General features: G+C 45.5%; 1 protein-coding gene across 1 annotated transcript in view; it reads left to right on the top strand.

Moving 5' to 3' along the window:
* LOC142312866 (uncharacterized) overlaps positions 1-18,039 on the top strand; it is a 297,096-nt gene that overhangs the window by 74,615 nt on the left and 204,442 nt on the right. The window contains 8 exon segments of the mRNA XM_075351851.1: positions 1,511-1,663; positions 1,793-1,972; positions 2,055-2,178; positions 2,262-2,359; positions 2,557-2,647; positions 11,608-12,431; positions 12,433-12,550; positions 14,699-14,706. Coding sequence (XP_075207966.1) covers positions 1,511-1,663; positions 1,793-1,972; positions 2,055-2,178; positions 2,262-2,359; positions 2,557-2,647; positions 11,608-12,431; positions 12,433-12,550; positions 14,699-14,706 — 1,596 coding nt within the window.

The following is an 18,039-nucleotide window of genomic DNA, read 5'->3' as shown; positions in this document are numbered from 1 at the left end:
GCCGGTATCAGCGGATGCGTCAGGAGACTTCATCCCTGATTACCGGCAGCTGCTGCAGCGATCGGACAGGATCAGACTCCCGCCCCATCGCTCCGGGAGCTGCCGGTAATTCAGCACATAAGTGAGTATTATTTTTTTTTTTTTTCTACTGATGCATCTGCTGATTGTATAATCGGCTTTTATACAATCAGCTGATGTGTGATGTGATTCACATCCTTTAACCTGACACATCATCTGATCGCTTTGCCTTCCAGCAAACCGATCAGATGATATTGGATCCTGATTGGACGGCGCAGGACCCTGACCCAGGATTACTGCGGAGGGGGGTTTATTTCAATAAAGATGGAGTCACTAATTGTGTTGTGTTTTTATTTCTAATAAAAATATTTTTCTGTGTTGTGTTTTTTTTTTATCTTTACTAGAAATTCATGGTGGCCATGTCTAATATTGGCGTGACACCATGAATTTCGGGCTTAGGGCTAGCTGATAATATACAGCTAGCCCTAACTCCATTATTACCTGGCTAGCCACCCGGCATCAGGGCAGCCGGAAGAGTTGGATACAGCGCCAGAAGATGGCGCTTCTATGAAAGCGCCATTTTCTGGGGTGGCTGCGGGACTGCAATTCACAGCGGGGGTGCCCAGAAAGCATGGGCACCCTGCACTGTGGATTCCAATCCCCAGCTGCCTAGTTGTACCCGGCTGGACTCAAAAATGGGGCGAAGCTCACGTCATTTTTTTTTTTAAATTATTTCATGAAATTCATGAAATAATTTTAAAAAAAAGGGCTTCCCTATATTTTTGGTTCCCAGCCGGGTACAAATAGGCAGCTGGGGGTTGGGGGCAGCCCGTACCTGCCTGCTGTACCCGGCTAGCATACAAAAATATGGCGAAGCGCACGTCATTTTTTTTTTTTGGGGGGGCAAAGAAATCCTGCATACAGTCCTGGAAGGAGGATGCTGAGCCTTGTAGTTCGACAGCTGCTGTCTGCTCTCCTGCATACACTATTGGATGGAGGATGCTGAGCCTTGTAGTTCGACAGCTGCTGTCTGCTCTCCTGCATACACTATTGGATGGAGCATGCTGAGCCTTGTAGTTCTGCAGCTGTCTGTTCTTCTGCATACACTAGTGGAGAATGAAGAACACATTGAAGAAGGAAATGACATCAGACCTTTTTTTTTTTGTTCACTGATAAAAAACGCATAAGGACGCAGTGAGCAAAAACGCAGCAAAACGCAGCAAAAAAACGCACCAAACCGCGTTTTTTCGACGCAGGTGCGTTTTTGTGCGTTTTTAGCGGCCAAAAACGCACAAAAACGCAGCGTCAAAAAAACGCAGCGTGTGCACATAGCCATAGACAGTGATTGGGAGCATAGCGGACATCTCTTAATAAGCAATTCAACTTATGTTCTAGTTCATGCGAGCCAAAGAGAATACATATATGAGTCCTCTTTATATTTTTACATAGAATTCTTTATGATTTTAAATCAGCTCATGGTTTTCCCATTCAGGTCCCTTCAATATTGGATTTTCTCAATTTAGATCATCTATATAAGAGAATTTTCCTGATTGACCCATGATCAAAGATGGATAGCAACAGGTTCAAGACGGTGGAGAGGATATTACACCTCACCCTAGAGATCCTCTTCCGGATTACTGGAGAGGTGAGAGATTCTGATGACGTCACATTACATCATTCTTATCTATGGGAATAACAGATGGACAGAACTGGAGAGGTGAGGACTCTGGAGATGTCTGTAGAGAGATTTATTAATGTGTCTCTCCATAACCAGGATTACACAGTAGTGAAGAAGACCTCTAGTGACCGCTGTCAGGACCCTGTGTCTGAGGGATGGGGAAGACCCCTGAGCCCAATCATGGGACCTCCACCTCACCCCCCAATACATGAGGACATCAATGACCAGAAGATCCTAGAACTCACCTACAAGATGATTGAGCTGCTGACTGGAGAGGTGACACTGCTGGGAATACTGGGACATTATACAGTAACGCTATGAAGGGATCGGGGGATGACGGTATCATTGTATGTGTCAGGTTCCTATAAGGTGTGAAGATGTCACCGTCTATTTCTCTATGGAGGAGTGGGAGTATTTAGAAGGACACAAAGATCTGTACAAGGACGTCATGATGGAGAATCCGCAGCCCCTCACATCACCAGGTAATAGACAGGACTAAATACAGACAACCTATAATTATCTGTATGTAAGGAATTAATTCAGTCCCTGTATGTGTTTCCTCCAGTTCTATCCAGTAAGAGGACAACACCAGAGAGATGCCCCCGTCCTCTTCTTCCACAGGACTGTAACCAAGAAGATCCCGATGTTCCTCAGGATTGTCAGGTAGATGGAGAGAAGGTGTCATGAAATCTCCCCTATGATGTGTAGTCGGCTGTGAAGGTCTTGTGTTCAGTCTTGTTTTATCTCCCAATATTATATGTTTTGTACTTGTTTAATGAGAACGGTGGAGATGGCAGGATTAGAGCTGATCATAGATCAGATTTCTCCATCTGTCTATGACTTTACAATATTTTTTTCAGAGTGAAGATCTGACCCATATTAATACTACAGAGACATATGTGAGGGGTGATGAGCGGTGTAAAGAGGAGATTCCTACAGATAACCGTACAGGTGAGTAGTAACCACTACATGCAGAGAAGTCTCAGATTCTTCTCATTCACTGACTGTGGCTGCTTAATCGGTGGTGTAATCTGGCCGTAGACCACAACATTCACTTCCACCCAGAACTGTTCATATTACCATACTTTGCACTGACGAGGGACAAGCACCCCGAAACACCGTGTCTGCAAATTGGGATTCTGATCTGGCATATAGATCCTAACTCATATGCAAAGGATTGTAAGAAATCCACATTTGACTTTTAGGATCGCTACGTCCAATAGGTGGCGCTGCGCTAGAGTTTGTCTCCATTCCTGGAGAGATAATTTTCATATTACTTTGGGCACTTAAAGGGAACCTGCCAGGTCCCCTATGCACCCAGAACCACAAGCAGTTCTAAGTGCATATTTCTAATACCTGCCTTACGGTCTCAGCATTTAGTAGTAAACATAAAGAGATCTTTAGAAAAGGTATAACTAAAGATATGCAAATGAGCGCAGGGACTAGTTGCAAGGGCGTTATTTCCCCCGACTAGTTTGCTCTCCTATGCTATTCAATGCCCAGCGTCATCGGCATAGACACGTGTACTTGTCTGTTGTCACCGCCTCAGACGCCGGGTTTAGGCTCAGTGCGCATGATCAGGAGTCCCGGCACTTCTGGTCATGTAAAAAAGTAATAAAAACCAAGACAAAAAATGTCTTTTTTCATCATACTGACACACAAAACGTTTTTAAAAAGCAATCAAAAGGTCAGTCTGGACTCGGTCTGGCCTCTTTTCCGGCAATGTCCCATCATTTTGAGGTGTCTTTTTAGCCCACAAGTGCGGACGCCTAAAAAGATAGATACCACCAGAAGAGAAGCTAAACGGAATCCAAAGTGTCTCCATCTGCCTCATTATAGTGAGTGGTTTCACCGGGAATTTTGTCTGAATCTCATTTTTGTGGTATTTACATGGCAACTCCGATTTAAGTGCTCAGCACATAACACACTGAATACGATAAAAAAAATGTTATGTACCCCAAAGTGTTACCAATATAACCCTGATGTATTCCGCACAAAACCAGCCCCCACTCAGGTTAGGTCTGTCATCTGTCACTGGAAATCTAGGGGTTCCCTCATTACTGGTAGAACAAAGACTATGAAAAAGCGACATGGCTGCAACCTCCTCAGAAAGAATCCAATGAAATCTGTGCTCCCAAATCCAAATGCCCCATTCCTTCTGAGCCTCAGAGAGCTTAAACCGCAGTAAGTGACCACATGTTTGTCATTACTGTAGTGGGAAGAGCCCAATTAACAATTTACGGGGTGCAAGTCTCCAAAAGCACAAGCTGGTCACAATAAATGGCCACTAAACTGTCATATTTGCAATTCTCCAGAAAAAAGACTGATATGAAAGGTACAAAATAGTCACTGCAGATGAATTCATTGAAGGGTGTAATTTATACAATGGGGTAACTTTTGGGATTTTTCTGCTGCTCTGGGACCTAAGGGGCTCTGCAATTGTCAGTCATAAACTATTCTAGGAAACTGTGCTTCAATAGCCAAATAGCTGTCCTTCTTTCTCAGCCCTGACATGTGCCATACAGTTTCTGATAACCCTTGTGTAACTGAAAAATCTGCAGCTATTAAATGCATTTACATTTTTTCCAATAAACTGTTATATGTCCACGTCTCATTGTAATAAAATAATCTGAATCACCTGTGGGTTTAAAATACTCACTAGATGAAATCCTTAAGCAATAAAGTTTCCATTATGGGGTCACTTGTGGGGGTTTATTCTGATCTGGCACCTCAGGTGCCCACCATCTATTCAAACGAAATTTACGTTATAAAAGTCATGTGTGCTCCTTCTCATCTGATCCCTGCCATGTACTCAAACAATAATGTGCAACCACATATGGGGTATTGCCACGTTTAGATAAAATTGCATAACAAATTCTATATCTTTTCCTCTATTACCCCATGTGTAAAAACTTTGAGGTTAAAATAAAATTTTAGTGGAAAAACCCTAAATTTTTCAGTTTTACAGCTCAATCATAGAAAATTCTGTGATAAGTATGTAGGTTAAAAATGTTCACCACATTTTTAGATGAGTTACTTATGGATTTCAGTTTTCTGAATGGGGTCACTTGTGGGGGGGGGGTTTCTAATATTTTGATACCTAAGGGGCTCTGCAAATGCAACACGATGTACAAAATGTGCATTCCAAAAATCAAATAGCATTCTTTCCTTTCCAAGCCCTGTCGAGTGCCTAAACAGCAGTAATTTTTTAATCACATATGGGGTAATGGGGTATTATCACATTTGGGAGAAATTGCTTATTAAATTATGTACTCCATTTTTTCTTATTACCCCTTGTGAAAATGACAAATTTGGGGCTTATAAAACATTAAAACGTAAAGTTTGTTTTTACATTCAAACTTCAAAAAGTTCTGAGAAGCATCTATGGGTTCAGTATACTCAACACACCCCTAGATAAACTCCTTGAGGGGTTTAGTTTCCAATATGGGGTTACTTGTGAGGGTTTCTCCTGTTTTGGCATGTTAAGGACTTTGCAAATTCGATATCGTGTCCACAATCTAAAATACATTTTAGGGTCTATTTTCTTAGATTACCCCTTGTGAAAATGAAGAAAAATTTACAGCTAAAGTATTTTACTGGAAAAAATGTCATTTTTAATTTTTTTTTTATTCCACTTTGCCTTAATTTCTGTGTAGGACCTGAAGGATTAAGAAATTCCCTTACAGCAGGTTTGAATAAGTTGAGGGGTGCAGTTTTTAAAGTGGTATAATTTCTGGGGGGCTTCCTATATATAGGTTCCTCATAGCCTCTTCAAAACTGAATAGGTCGGTAAAATATAGGATTTGGAAGTTTCATTTATTTTGCAGGATGATTAGAACTTTTCATTTGTATCATTTTTGACTATATACCATTTTTTGGTTGTTTTTCTTCCAATAATTTAAAGACATAATGAATAGTGATGAGCGAGTATGCTTGTTAATACTCGGTACTCGCACGAGTATCACTGTACTCGGGCTACTCGGCGGGGACCGAGTAATCTCGCGATACTCGTGCTGTACTCGTGGTCTTCATCCCTGCATGTTGGCGCTCTTTTGAGAGCCAGCCCTCATGCAGGGATTGGCTGGCAGACCACTGCAATGCCACAGCCCTGTTAGTTGTGGAATTGCAGTGATTGGACGGCCCGCACAGCGTGACCGAGCCTTTATACCGGCGGGCTCGCTGTGCTCTGCTCACAGCCATCCAGACAGTCAGTGCAGGGAGAGGGTTGCTGCTTCAGGGAAAGGTTTGCGGCCCTTTATAGTTATTTCCGGAGCAGGGCTGCAAACAATGTGACCAGAAGTCCTTCTCAGGACATACAATAAGTTGTATACAGGCAGGCAGGGAATAGCCAGGTCGGAGTACAGTAGCAGAGTCCTTCTCAGGACTATTGTTGCTATATACAGGCAGGGTATAGCCAGGTCGGAATACAGGCTAGTGACCGGAAGAGTCCTTGTCAGGACTATTGTAGCAGTATACAGGCAGGCAGGCAGGCAGGGTATATAGCCATTCCTAGTGGTGACCGTATACCAGCCTTCATCATATCTGGGGCTGGTGTACACAGTCTAAAACAGTCCAGATAGTGTCAGACTTCTCAGTAATATTTGTCGCTCCTAAAAACCTGTTAGGTTCTTAGTGCGTCCGTGCTTGCATTTAAAAACCGCACGTGTGTGCCTGTCGGTGGCAGCGTACAGGTGCACTTGTGTGCGTTTTTCACAAACTATTATATAACGCACAAGTGTAGTGTATAATACACGTCAGTCAGCAGTGGCTGATAGTGTCAGACTTCTCAGTAATATTTGTCGCTCCTAAAAACCTGTTAGGTTCTTAGTGCGTCCGTGCTTGCATTTAAAAACCGCACGTGTGTGCCTGTCGGTGGCAGCGTACAGGTGCACGATTTGCACAAACTTGGATATAACGCACAAGTCTAGTGAATACATGTCAGCACAGCATTGCAAAATGCGCAAGGCCGTTGGCAAGGAACAAGGAAGTGGACGTGATGGTGGTGCAGGCAGAGGCCGAGGTCGTGGGCAAGCTCTAATTTCGCCACAACAAAGGGCCACATCTAGTCGCTCGCACGTCCTGTCCCAAATTCTTGGGGACCGCAGCAGTACACCGCTCTTGAACCAAGACCAGTGTCAACAGGTTGTTAGTTGGATAGCGGATAATGCTTCCAGTCAGATTGGCACCACCACAAACACTCTGTCTTCCACACGGTCAAGTGTCAGTAGCCGTGATACTGCACCGCACATTTCAGAACCTGATCCTCCTTCCTACCACAAGGCTGAGTACACGTCCTCGGACATTAATGATCCCACACTTGGACACTCGGAAGAGCTGTTCACGTTTCCATTCGCACATTCTGGCCTCTCGCCAGCTCATGTTGAAGTGGGTCATGAGGAGATCGTATGTACAGATGCCCAAATATTTGAGCAGCCACGTTCTCACGAAGTTGGCAACGTGTCTCAACAAGGGGTGGACGATGATGAGACACAATTGTCAGGAAGTCAGGAGGAGGAGCAGGGTGCGGAGGAGGAAGACGACGTGGTGGATGATCCAGTAACTGACCCAACCTGGCAGGAGGATATGCAGAGAGAGGACAGTAGTGCACAGGGGGAGGGAGGCGTAGCATCCCAACAGGCAGTAAGAAGCAGGGTGGTGGCTCCAGGCAGAAGTCAGGCAACCGTTCCCCGGAACAACAACACGACACAAGGTGCCTGTACAAATGTTAGGTCTTCCCGAGTCTGGCAGTTTTTTAAGTTGGCTCCAGATGATTCTAAAAAGGCCATTTGCAACACCTGCCGTGCCAGCATCAGCAGGGGTACCAAAACTAGCAGCCTGACCACCACCAGCATGATCAGGCACATGTCAGCCAAGCACCCGACTTTGTGGGAAGTACAACAGAGTCGAGGAGCAGTGCTTGCTGATGTCACTGCTACGTCTTCGCTGGTTGTGCATGCGAGCCAATCCCCTGTCCATGCTGCCTGCGAACAAGCCTCCTCCGGTCCTGCACCTGCAGTTGCCTACGCAGAAATAACACCATCATTAAGCACGTCCTTGTCCCAGCGCAGCGTTCAGTTATCCATTCAGCAAACCTTTGAACGCAGGCGCAAATACACTGCCAACGCCCCACATGCCACAGTTCTAAATGCTAACATTTCGCGACTGCTTGCGCTGGAAATGTTGCCTTTTAGGCTGGTGGAGACAGAAGCATTCCGCGACCTGATGGCGGCAGCTGTCCCACGTTACTTGGTCCCCAGCCGCCACTATTTCTCCCGGTGTGCCGTCCCCGCATTGCATAACCACGTGTCACAAAACATCACATGTGCCCTGAACAACGCTGTTTCACCCAAAGTCCACCTAACCACAGACACGTGGACAAGTGCTTGTGGGCAAGGCCGCTACATCTTGTTGACGGCACACTGGGTTAATATTGTGGAAGCTGGGACCCAGTCTGAGCGAGGGACGGAACACGTCCTTCCCACACCAAGGTTTGCAGGCCCTACCTCAGTCAGGGTTTCACCCACACTCTACAGCTCCGGAATGTCATGCTCTTCAGCCTCCTCCTCCTCCTGCGCATCCTCATCCACTTTACCCTCCACACCAGTCCCAAGCTGGAAGCACTGCAGCACTGCCTCGGCGAAGCGGCAACAGGCTGTGCTGAAGCTAATCTGCATAGGTGACAAACCCCACAATGCAGAAGAGGTGTGGACAGCTCTGAAACAGCAGGCAGATCACTGGCTCACACCTCTGAACCTAAAGCCAGGAAAGGTCGTGTGTGACAATGGCTGGAACCTGGTGGCGGCTTTGAGGCGAGGCCAGCTGACACATGTTCCATGCGTGGCCCATGTGCTCAACCTCGTGGTTCAGCGGTTTCTAAAGTCATACCCAGAGCTGTCTGATCTGCTGGTAAAAGTTCGCCGCCTGTCTGCACATTTTCGAAAGTCACCTACTGCTTCAGCCGGCCTTGCCGGCTTTCAGCGCCGTTTGCATCTTCCGGCTCACAGACTGGTGTGTGATGTCCCCACGCGTTGGAATTCAACTCTGCACATGTTGGTCAGGATATGTGAGCAGAAGAGGGCAGTTGTTGAGTACCTGCATCACCTAAGCCGTCGGGAAATGGGTCAAACTCCACACATAACACCTGAGGAGTGGAGATGGATGTCCGACCTATGTACCATCCTCCAAAACTTTGAGGACTCCACCAAGATGGTGAGTGGTGATGACACCATTATTAGCGTCACCATACCGCTACTCTGCCTTCTAAAACGGTCTCTGCTCAAAAACAAACATGATGCATTGCAGGCGGAGCGCGATGAGTTGCAGCAAGAAACAGTAGTGGGTGTGGGTGATAACACACAGCCCAGCCTCGTCTCATCACAACGTGCAGTGGAGGACTATGACGAGGAGGAGGATGAAGACATGGAGCAACTCTCCGGCCAAATTGAGGATATGACATGCACACCAGTCATATCCTCGGTTCAGCGTGGCTGGCCAGAGGACAGGGTAGATGAGGAGGAGGAGGAGGAGGAGGACAGCATGTTCAGTCATCGTGTTGGTCAGGCTACTGAAGTCCTGGCTGTTAAGAGTCTGGCGCACATGGCTGACTTTATGGTAAGCTGCCTGTCTCGTGACCCTCGCGTTAAGAACATCTTGGCCGACAATCATTACTGGTTGGTAACACTGTTAGACCCACGCTACAAGGAGAACTTTATGTCTCTTATTCCCGAGGCGGAGAGGTCAACCAAAATGCAGCAGTTCCGGAAGGCCATAGTCACGGAAGTAGGCAAAGCATTCCCCTCACAAAACGCTAGCGGCATAGGTCAGGAATCAGTGGACAACCAAGGCGTACAGCCGAGAGAGGCACAAGTCCAATCCGCCAGAGGTAGGGGAACAGTCTTTAAGATGTGGGACAGTTTTCTCAGTCCCTCACATACCACAGCCCCTGAGGTGCGGGGTAGTGCCACAAGAAATCCTAAGTTTGCCCAGATGCTCAAGGAGTACCTTGCAGATTGAACAACTGTACTCCGACATTCCTCTGTGCCTTACAATTATTGGGTATCCAAGGTGGACACGTGGCATGAATTGGCTCTCTACGCCTTGGAAGTCCTGGCCTGCCCTGCCGCTAGCGTTTTGTCAGAGCGTGTTTTTAGTGCCGCAGGTGGAATCATTACAGATAAACGCACCCGCCTGTCAACTGAAAATGCTGACAGGCTGACTCTGATCAAGATGAACAAGGGTTGGATTGGGCCAGACTTCACCACACCACCAGCAAATGAGAGGGGAATTTAAAGTTTGTAACGGGAATTTGCCAATGACCTCCACTCACCCATGGGTACACACTTCTGGACTTTGGATAATCGCTGGACTGCTCCTCCTTCTCCTCATGCGCCACCATGGTGACCGTTACAATAGTTAGGCCTTTGTTTCAGGTATACCCCCAGTGGTAAATTTTTTCGCCCATTCTTTGCAGAATGGACATTACAACGACAGGAGACCCGCTCCTTTGCAATGGGAACAATGTTTTGAGGCCCTCATGCACGTCTCTATCCAGGGACAACGTGGAGCCTCCCAATTTTTGGCTGCCCTGCCTAAGGGCTATACTATAATACACCCACTTCCTAACAATGGACACTTAATGTTTTGAGGCCCTCATGCACATCTCTATCCAGGGACAACGTGGAGCCTCCCAATTTTTGGCTGCCCTGCCTAAGGGCTATACTATAATACACCCACTTCCTGACAATGGACACTTAATGTTTTGAGGCCCTCATGCACGTCTCTATCCAGGGACAACGTGGAGCCTCCCAATTTTTGGCTGCCCTGCCTAAGGGCTATACTATAATACACCCACTTCCTGACAATGGACACTTAATGTTTTGAGGCCCTCATGCACGTCTCTATCCAGGGACAACGTGGAGCCTCCCAATTTTTAGCTGCCCTGCCTAAGGGCTATACTATAATACACCCACTTCCTGACAATGGACACTTAATGTTTTGAGGCCCTCATGCACGTCTCTATCCAGGGACAACGTGGAGCCTCCCAATTTTTGGCTGCCCTGCCAAAGGGCTATACTACAATAGACCCACTTCCTTACAATGGGAACTTCAGGCTTACAGGCCATCATGCACGTCTGTATGCAGGGGCATTGGTGAACCTCACAATTTTGGACTGCCCTGGCAAAGGAAAATACTACAAAGACTCACTTCCTCAAAATGGGCACATTAGACTCAGAGGCCTTTATGTACGTCTCTTCTCAGGGACATCGGAGTGCCACACAATGTTTTCACGTAAAATCTTTCATGTAATCTCCAAAAGTAACATACACCAGCTCTATCTCACTATTGGGTATGTGCCCTTAACATTTCCGCCATGAAAATTCATTTTGGTGTCATTTTGGAAGGTTTTCTGGTGAGTCCGTAAAAATGGCGTAAAACGCGGACAAAATTGTTCACAGCTGTGACTTTTGAGTGATAAATGCTTCAAGGGATCTTCCCCATGCTGTTGCCATGTCATTTGAGCACTCTTCTGAGACTTTTGTGCCATTTTTAGGGTTTCTACATGCTGCCGGGGGTCATTTCACAAAAATACTCGGGTCTCCCATAGGATAACATTGGGCTCGGTGCTTGGGCCGATTACACGAGTATCTTCGGATGCTCGGCCCGAGCCTCGAGCACCCGAGCTTTTTAGTACTCGCTCATCACTAATAATGAATAAACAGTTGAACACCACGCCTTATTGTTCCCTGGTAATGAGGTCTTCTATTAGACTGTGAACTGTCATTTTCTTAGTGTTTAATTCAATTTTACTATATAACTTGTTATTTCTATGGACATTTTGAGTACAAATGTTGAAAAATATGCATTTCATGGATATTTTATTCAAAAATATTAATTGGTTTCATTCTTGGCAGATGACTGTTCCAGGAGATCAGAGGGACAACAGACATCTTCAATTTTTAAATCATATGACCTTGAGATCACACAGCATATAATCGAAGTGAATGCTATTACTCCAGATATCCCATCATCCGTTCACAGTAAATGTCAATCGTTTGATCCTTTGAAACAGGTGCTATCTCCTGACTCATCACAGACTACTAAGAAAAATAAAAGACACAAAAGAGGCAATAAAAAACAAACTGATCTTAAAGTAAAGAAGTCAATTTTGCATTCAGAATATGAAAATAATTTTTCCCTCAAAACAGCTTTTGTTAAACATCAAAACATTAACACAGAGGAGAAGAGATTTTCTTGTTCCAAATGTGGGAAATATTTTACCCTAAGAACAAATCTTGTTAGGCATGAGAGAATTCATACTGGAGAAAAGCCACATCCATGCTCAGAATGTGGGAAATGTTTTTATTGGAAATCAACTCTTGTTAGTCACCAGAGAACTCACACAGGTGAGAAGCCATATTCTTGTTCAGAATGTGGAAAATGTTTTAGGCAGAAATCTCAGCTTGTTACACATCTGACAAATCATACAGTGCAGAAACAATATCCATGTTCAGAATGTGGGAAATATTTTAACCTGAAATCGACTCTTGCTAGTCATCAGAGAACTCACACAGGTGAGAAGCCATATTCATGTTCAGAATGTGGGAAATGTTTTGTAAATAGATCACATCTTGTTGGACACCAGAGAATTCACACAGGGGAGAAGCCTTTTTCCTGTTCAGAATGTGGGAAATGTTGGGCATTAAAATCAAATCTTGTTGTACACCAGAGAACTCACACAGGGGAGAAGCCTTTTTCCTGTTCTGAGTGTGGGAAATGTTTTACCAGAAAATTCTACTTTCTTAAACATCAAAAATCCCACACAGGGAGCAGCGATTATAAGTAAAGCTGAACGGACTTGAAATTTAAAATGCAATGTTCATATCAAACACAGACTTTTTTAAAAATAAAATTCAGTGTTCAGATTCAAAGTTCGGGAGCCTTACGCATGCAGACCACTCAACTTACTGGGGGTAAAACAATGTTATAAAATATAGGGTGTACAAAAAATACAATCAAAAACCCTGCCATCCCTCCCCTAGAATTGCTCTGTTTATGGCTGGCTGCATGTGGGTGAAACGCCCACGCCGGGGCTTGCAGGGCTCGCACGGTCACCGGGCCGGTGGTATTCAGGGTCAGGCTGTGAGTGGCCCGACCCGGCTTCCGTGACCCCCGGCGGGTTTCAATAAAAAGGAAAGTCCGACCGTCAGTCCGGTATTACAAGGGGGACGGAAGGAGGGTAACGGGGTCCCTGGGGGGGGGCTTGCCATCGCTCTTCCCCAGGAAACGGTACGGGACGGGGACGGGGGTGCTTGCAGCGCCACCCATGGTTTGCGGCCAGGTGTTAAGCCGCCGCTGCGCGGTCTCTCTCCGGGGCAGGTGTTACGGGCAGCCGGATGGAATCGCTCCCCACGGGTGGAGCGGGGGAGCCCCGGGAGGTTAATGAGACCCAGGGCAACAGTCCTCAGGGACATCGGGGGCACAGTGCGGCGGCATTACTCACAGCAGTCACAGTGTGTGGTTCCAGTGGTTTTTTATTTACAGTCCGTTTCACATCGCACCCGGGTGCTGGTCCTCGCCGCCTGTAGCCTTTGGTCGGTCCCGGGCAGGTAGGAGGAAGGGGTGTCCGGTGAGGTGTTCTGGGGGTCTCTCCCTTTCGGTGCGTTAGTGCCGTCCCCGTGGCATAGAGCATCTTGGGAACTCGCCGCCTCTCTGTCTCTCTCCTCCCCGGTAGCGGACCTAACACAACCGCCACCGGGTACAACTTGCTCCAGGGAACCCCAGTCCTCAGCTCCATTCCCCTCCTCTAGGTGTTATCAGCCCTGGTCTCGTGGCATCTCCTCAACAGGAGCGGTTCTCTGGACGTCTGCTCTCCCTTGCAGCCCCTGACGTTCTGCCTAAACTTCTGTGTGCTCTGCACTAAACTCACTCCTTCAGGCCCCCCTCCCCTTGGTTGTCATGGGGACTTGCCTGTGTCCAGCCGCCTGCTCATTAATGAGACAGGATGAGTCATGGACTCAGAACAAACTTCATGCTGCAAATGCTGTTAACTCCTTCCTGCCAGTGTGATGTTAGTGTGTGTTGTGGGGACCCTTCTTCCTCCTGCCCGGGAAAAATGGGGTAACATTTAATACCCTGTAACGACCCGTTTACAGGGGCGTTACATGGGCAGAGAGCCGAACTGCTAAATCAGTGACTTCCAATGATGTTTTGATCAAGTCTAGTTTTTAAACAGTTTATTTATTAAAGAAATTTTCCATACAAATAGAATTTTCACTTCAGGTATCAAATAGCATCAATAAGAATAGACAAGAAATCAAGGAGGGAAAGACTGGATGGGAGGGAAAAGGGGGATTGAACAGACACAAGTTATGCACGTGATGGGGCTTCAAAGTATGCGAACGTTCTGCATCGGCGCCCGGTTAACAATCATTGACATACAAGTCCCAAGGTGGCCATATACACTGATATTTGTCCAGCTGGTCGTTGATGCAAGTTGTGATGTATTCCATCCATCTCATTTCCCGGATCCTCAACTCTAGTTCCCGGAGAGTGTGAGGAAGAGTTTTTTTCCAGGACGAGGCTATCAGATATTTCACCGAGGTCCATATGTGAAGGAGCAGCTGGGCTGAATCTTTTGTGATCCCCAGGGGTTGAACATTAAGAAGATAATTAAACGGGTCCAGAGTGACCCTATACCCCAGAACTCTGTGGGCCAGATCTCTCATCTCTATCTAAAAAGAGGATAGGACTTTGCAATTCCAAAAAATGAGAGGGAGGGATCCCTTCTTCATACACCTCCAACACTGGTCCGATGAGTTGAGGAAGAGCCTTGCAATGACCTCGGGTCTGGTATTAATACATCAAAATTTTATAATAATTCTCTTTTTGTGTGGTACAAAGAGAAGTCTTTGCTGACCTTTCCCAGATAGTCTGCCATATTGGTTTCGGTATATCCCTTCGCAAATATGTCTCATTTTGTCATGTATGATTGTTGTATCTCAGCGTATGAGGTAAGTATGTTGCATATGCATGAAATCAGTCCCTTTGTTTAGGTGCCCTGCCTGCAGAGGCCCTCAAACGGGGTAGGCTTAGAGAATGAGGTGGATTTTACCGTGGCTATGGCCAGTAACGTATCTGTGCATATGTGTAGAAGGGTGCAGCAGGGATTTTAACCCTAGAACGCATGACGTTAAAAATATACATATTAACGTATTGGGGGCCTTTTAGGCTCCCATGCACATAATGTAGAAAAACACACTTAAATAACTTTCACAAGTTTATTTCAAAATTGCTCAATAAAATATGAATAGTGGACAAAATTTTAATTATAATTCTTCACAGAAAACACCAAAAAATCTTTTCACAGGTCCTTCAGCAATTAGCTCACAGTGTATACTGTCCTCGGTACTCTATACACAGCTCATTACTGTGTTCAGAGGACCTGAGGTGAAGTCATGGCCTTATCACTCCCTCCAAAAATCACATGACATCCTCACATGTTATTATCCACACCCTGGCCCCTCCACCAGCATTACTGAGTACAAAGTAACTTGAGACAAAAAAAACTCTTCTGAGAACATGATAAAAACAGCGGGGGCCTAAAAGGCCCCCAATTCGTAAACATGTAGTTTTCACCAAACAAGCATTGTTACACCATAATGCCTATGAAAAAAATTATATGAACAACTGGATATTATCAACAACGACATACTTTAGGAATACCTGGAGTTTCAAAATTCTAACTAAAGTAATTTTGCAGATAATAGCCAAAATATAAGCATGGGGGCCTAAAAGGCCCCCAATATGCGTTCTAGGGTTCAACCTCTCCTGTCAAGGCGAATTGCCTTGAAAGGCTGCGGTAAATATAAATGGCGCCAGTGAAGGTTTGGCCGAGGTGAGTGGAAACATTTTTATGGCTATCCTCCAAATGTGCCTAGTAAATGCCATAGGCCCTAAAAGGGCTATGTCTGGGGGATTTGCAAAAGTCGTCTAAAGAAAAGCATTGGGGTGGGTGGGTGCCAACCAAACATATTCCACTTCCATCCATTTACTTTTTGTGGCTAAACTAGTCTAGGCTGGGGTACGTCTTAGATGTGTGGCTATGTAGTATTTCCACATGTCCAGCAAAGCTAGGCGTCTCAGTTTCCTATGAGTTAATAGTACCAATTGAGCGATTTGATGATGTTTATGGGCCCAAACGAAATCATTCAGCCACTTCTGGAACTGCCGGATTACCGACCTTGGAATTGCTATAGGAAGTGTTTCCAGTAAATATATGTACTTTGGGAGAATCGTCATTTTAATAGAGGCTATCCTTCTAAAGAAAGACGGGCGTAGCTTATTATTATTATTTATTTTTATAGCGCCATTTATTCCATGGCACTTTACAGTGAAAGAGGGTATACATACAACAATCATTAACAGTACAAAACAGACTGGTATAGGAGGAGAGAGGACCCTGCCCGTGAGGGCTCACAGTCTATCCCACTTAAGCAGTGTCGATTTGATTTACTCAAAGAAGGATGGGAAATTGTGTGCATAGAGGGAGTCGTATGTACGTGTTATGTACAGTACAGACAAAAGGTTTGGACACACCTCCTCATTCAATGAGTTTTCTTTATTTTCATGACTCTAAAAATTGTAGATTCACATTGAAAGCATCAAAACTATGAATTAAAACATGTGGAATGAAATACTTAAAAAAGTGTGAAACAACTGAAAATATGTCTTATATTCTAGGTTCTTCAAAGTAGCCACCTTTTGCTTTCATTACTACTTTGCACACTCTTGGCATTCTCTTGATGAGCTTCAAGAGGTAGTCACCGGAAATGTTTTTCCAACAGTCTTGAAGGAGTTCCCAGAGATGCTTAGCACTTGTTGGCTCTTTTGCCTTCACTCTGCGGTCCAGCTCACCCCAAACCATCTCGATTGGGTTCAGGTCTGGTGACTGTGGAGACCAGGTCATCTGGCGTAGAACCCCATCACTCTCCTTCTTAGTCAAATAGCCCTTTCGCAGCCTGGAGGTGTGTTTGGGGTCATTGTTCTGTTGAAAAATAAATTATGGTCCAACTAAACGCAAACCGGATGGAATAGCACACCGCTGCAAGATGCTGTGGTAGGCATGCTGGTTCTGTATGTCTTCAATTTTGAATAAATCCCCATCAGTGTCAGCAGCAAAGCACCCCCACACCATCACACCTCCTCCTCTATGTTTCACGGTGGGAACCAGGCATGTAGAGTCCATCCGTTCACCTTTTCTACAAAGACACGGTGGTTGGATCCAAAGATCTCAAGTTTGGACTCATTAGACCAAAGCACAGATTTCCACTGGTCTAATGTACATTCCTTGTGTTCTTTAGCCCAAACAAGTCTCTTCTGCTTGTTGTCTGTCCTTACCAGTGGTTTCCTAGCAGCTATTTTACCATGAAGGCCTGCTGCACAAAGTGTCCTCTTAATAGTTATTCTAGAGATGAGAAGGTGTGTCCAAACTTTTGGTCTGTACTGTATACCCCTAGGTATTTTAAGCAATCTTTTTGCCAGGCATAATTAAATGTAGATTTTAACAGAGAAGATGGATGACTTCAGGTATAGTGGTAAAGCTTCTGTTTTTGAGGCATTAATTTTATATCCCGACAGGTTCAAGTCAGAATGGAGTGAAGGTTGGGCAAGGACACTAGGGGGTTGCGTATGGTTAGGAGAACGGCAAAAGAGATGAAGTATGAGGGAGCTTCACTATTTGCTCAGGATCACATACAAAACACGGACAGGCTGCAGAAACGTCCTTCAATGCCAAATCTTTTAAGGGTGGCAAATAGGAAAGGCCAACCTAGCCTTTTGTGCATCGAGGCTAAGAAGCAACCCTTCCCCTTTGTTATGGTTCAGGGCGTCAATAAGGTTTATTGTTTGCCTAGTATTATCCCCGCCTGTCTATCAAGGCCGAACCCCACCTGGTACCCATGTATCAACTGTGGAAGAAGCACGGGAATTTCTCACGTTATTTTAGCCAAGATATGCTCAAGGAAGGGGATCTGTCCAATGTTTGGTGCATATATATTGCAGAGGACTATTGGGGTTCCCCTCATCAATCCTATCAAGATAATGTAGCGGCCCCCTGGGTCTGTTATGGACTTAGTGATCTGTATTAGGCATCCACTAGCTTTAAAGATGGCTACTCCCACCCTCTTCTTATCACAGTGCTCAGGAATTTAAATGGGCCATTGCTATCATGATGGGTCTCTTGTATGAAGGCTACATCCGCCTTTGCGGATTTCAACTCCTGCAGGGCTAGTCTCCATTTAATATTAGAGTTTACCCCCTTAAAATTTATAGACACTATACGAACC

Source organism: Anomaloglossus baeobatrachus, chromosome 5 (genome assembly GCF_048569485.1).
Source record: "Anomaloglossus baeobatrachus isolate aAnoBae1 chromosome 5, aAnoBae1.hap1, whole genome shotgun sequence".
Lineage (NCBI taxonomy): Eukaryota > Metazoa > Chordata > Amphibia > Anura > Aromobatidae > Anomaloglossus > Anomaloglossus baeobatrachus.
Note: the sequence above shows the minus strand (reverse complement) of the source record. Positions and strands in the feature narration are given on the sequence as shown.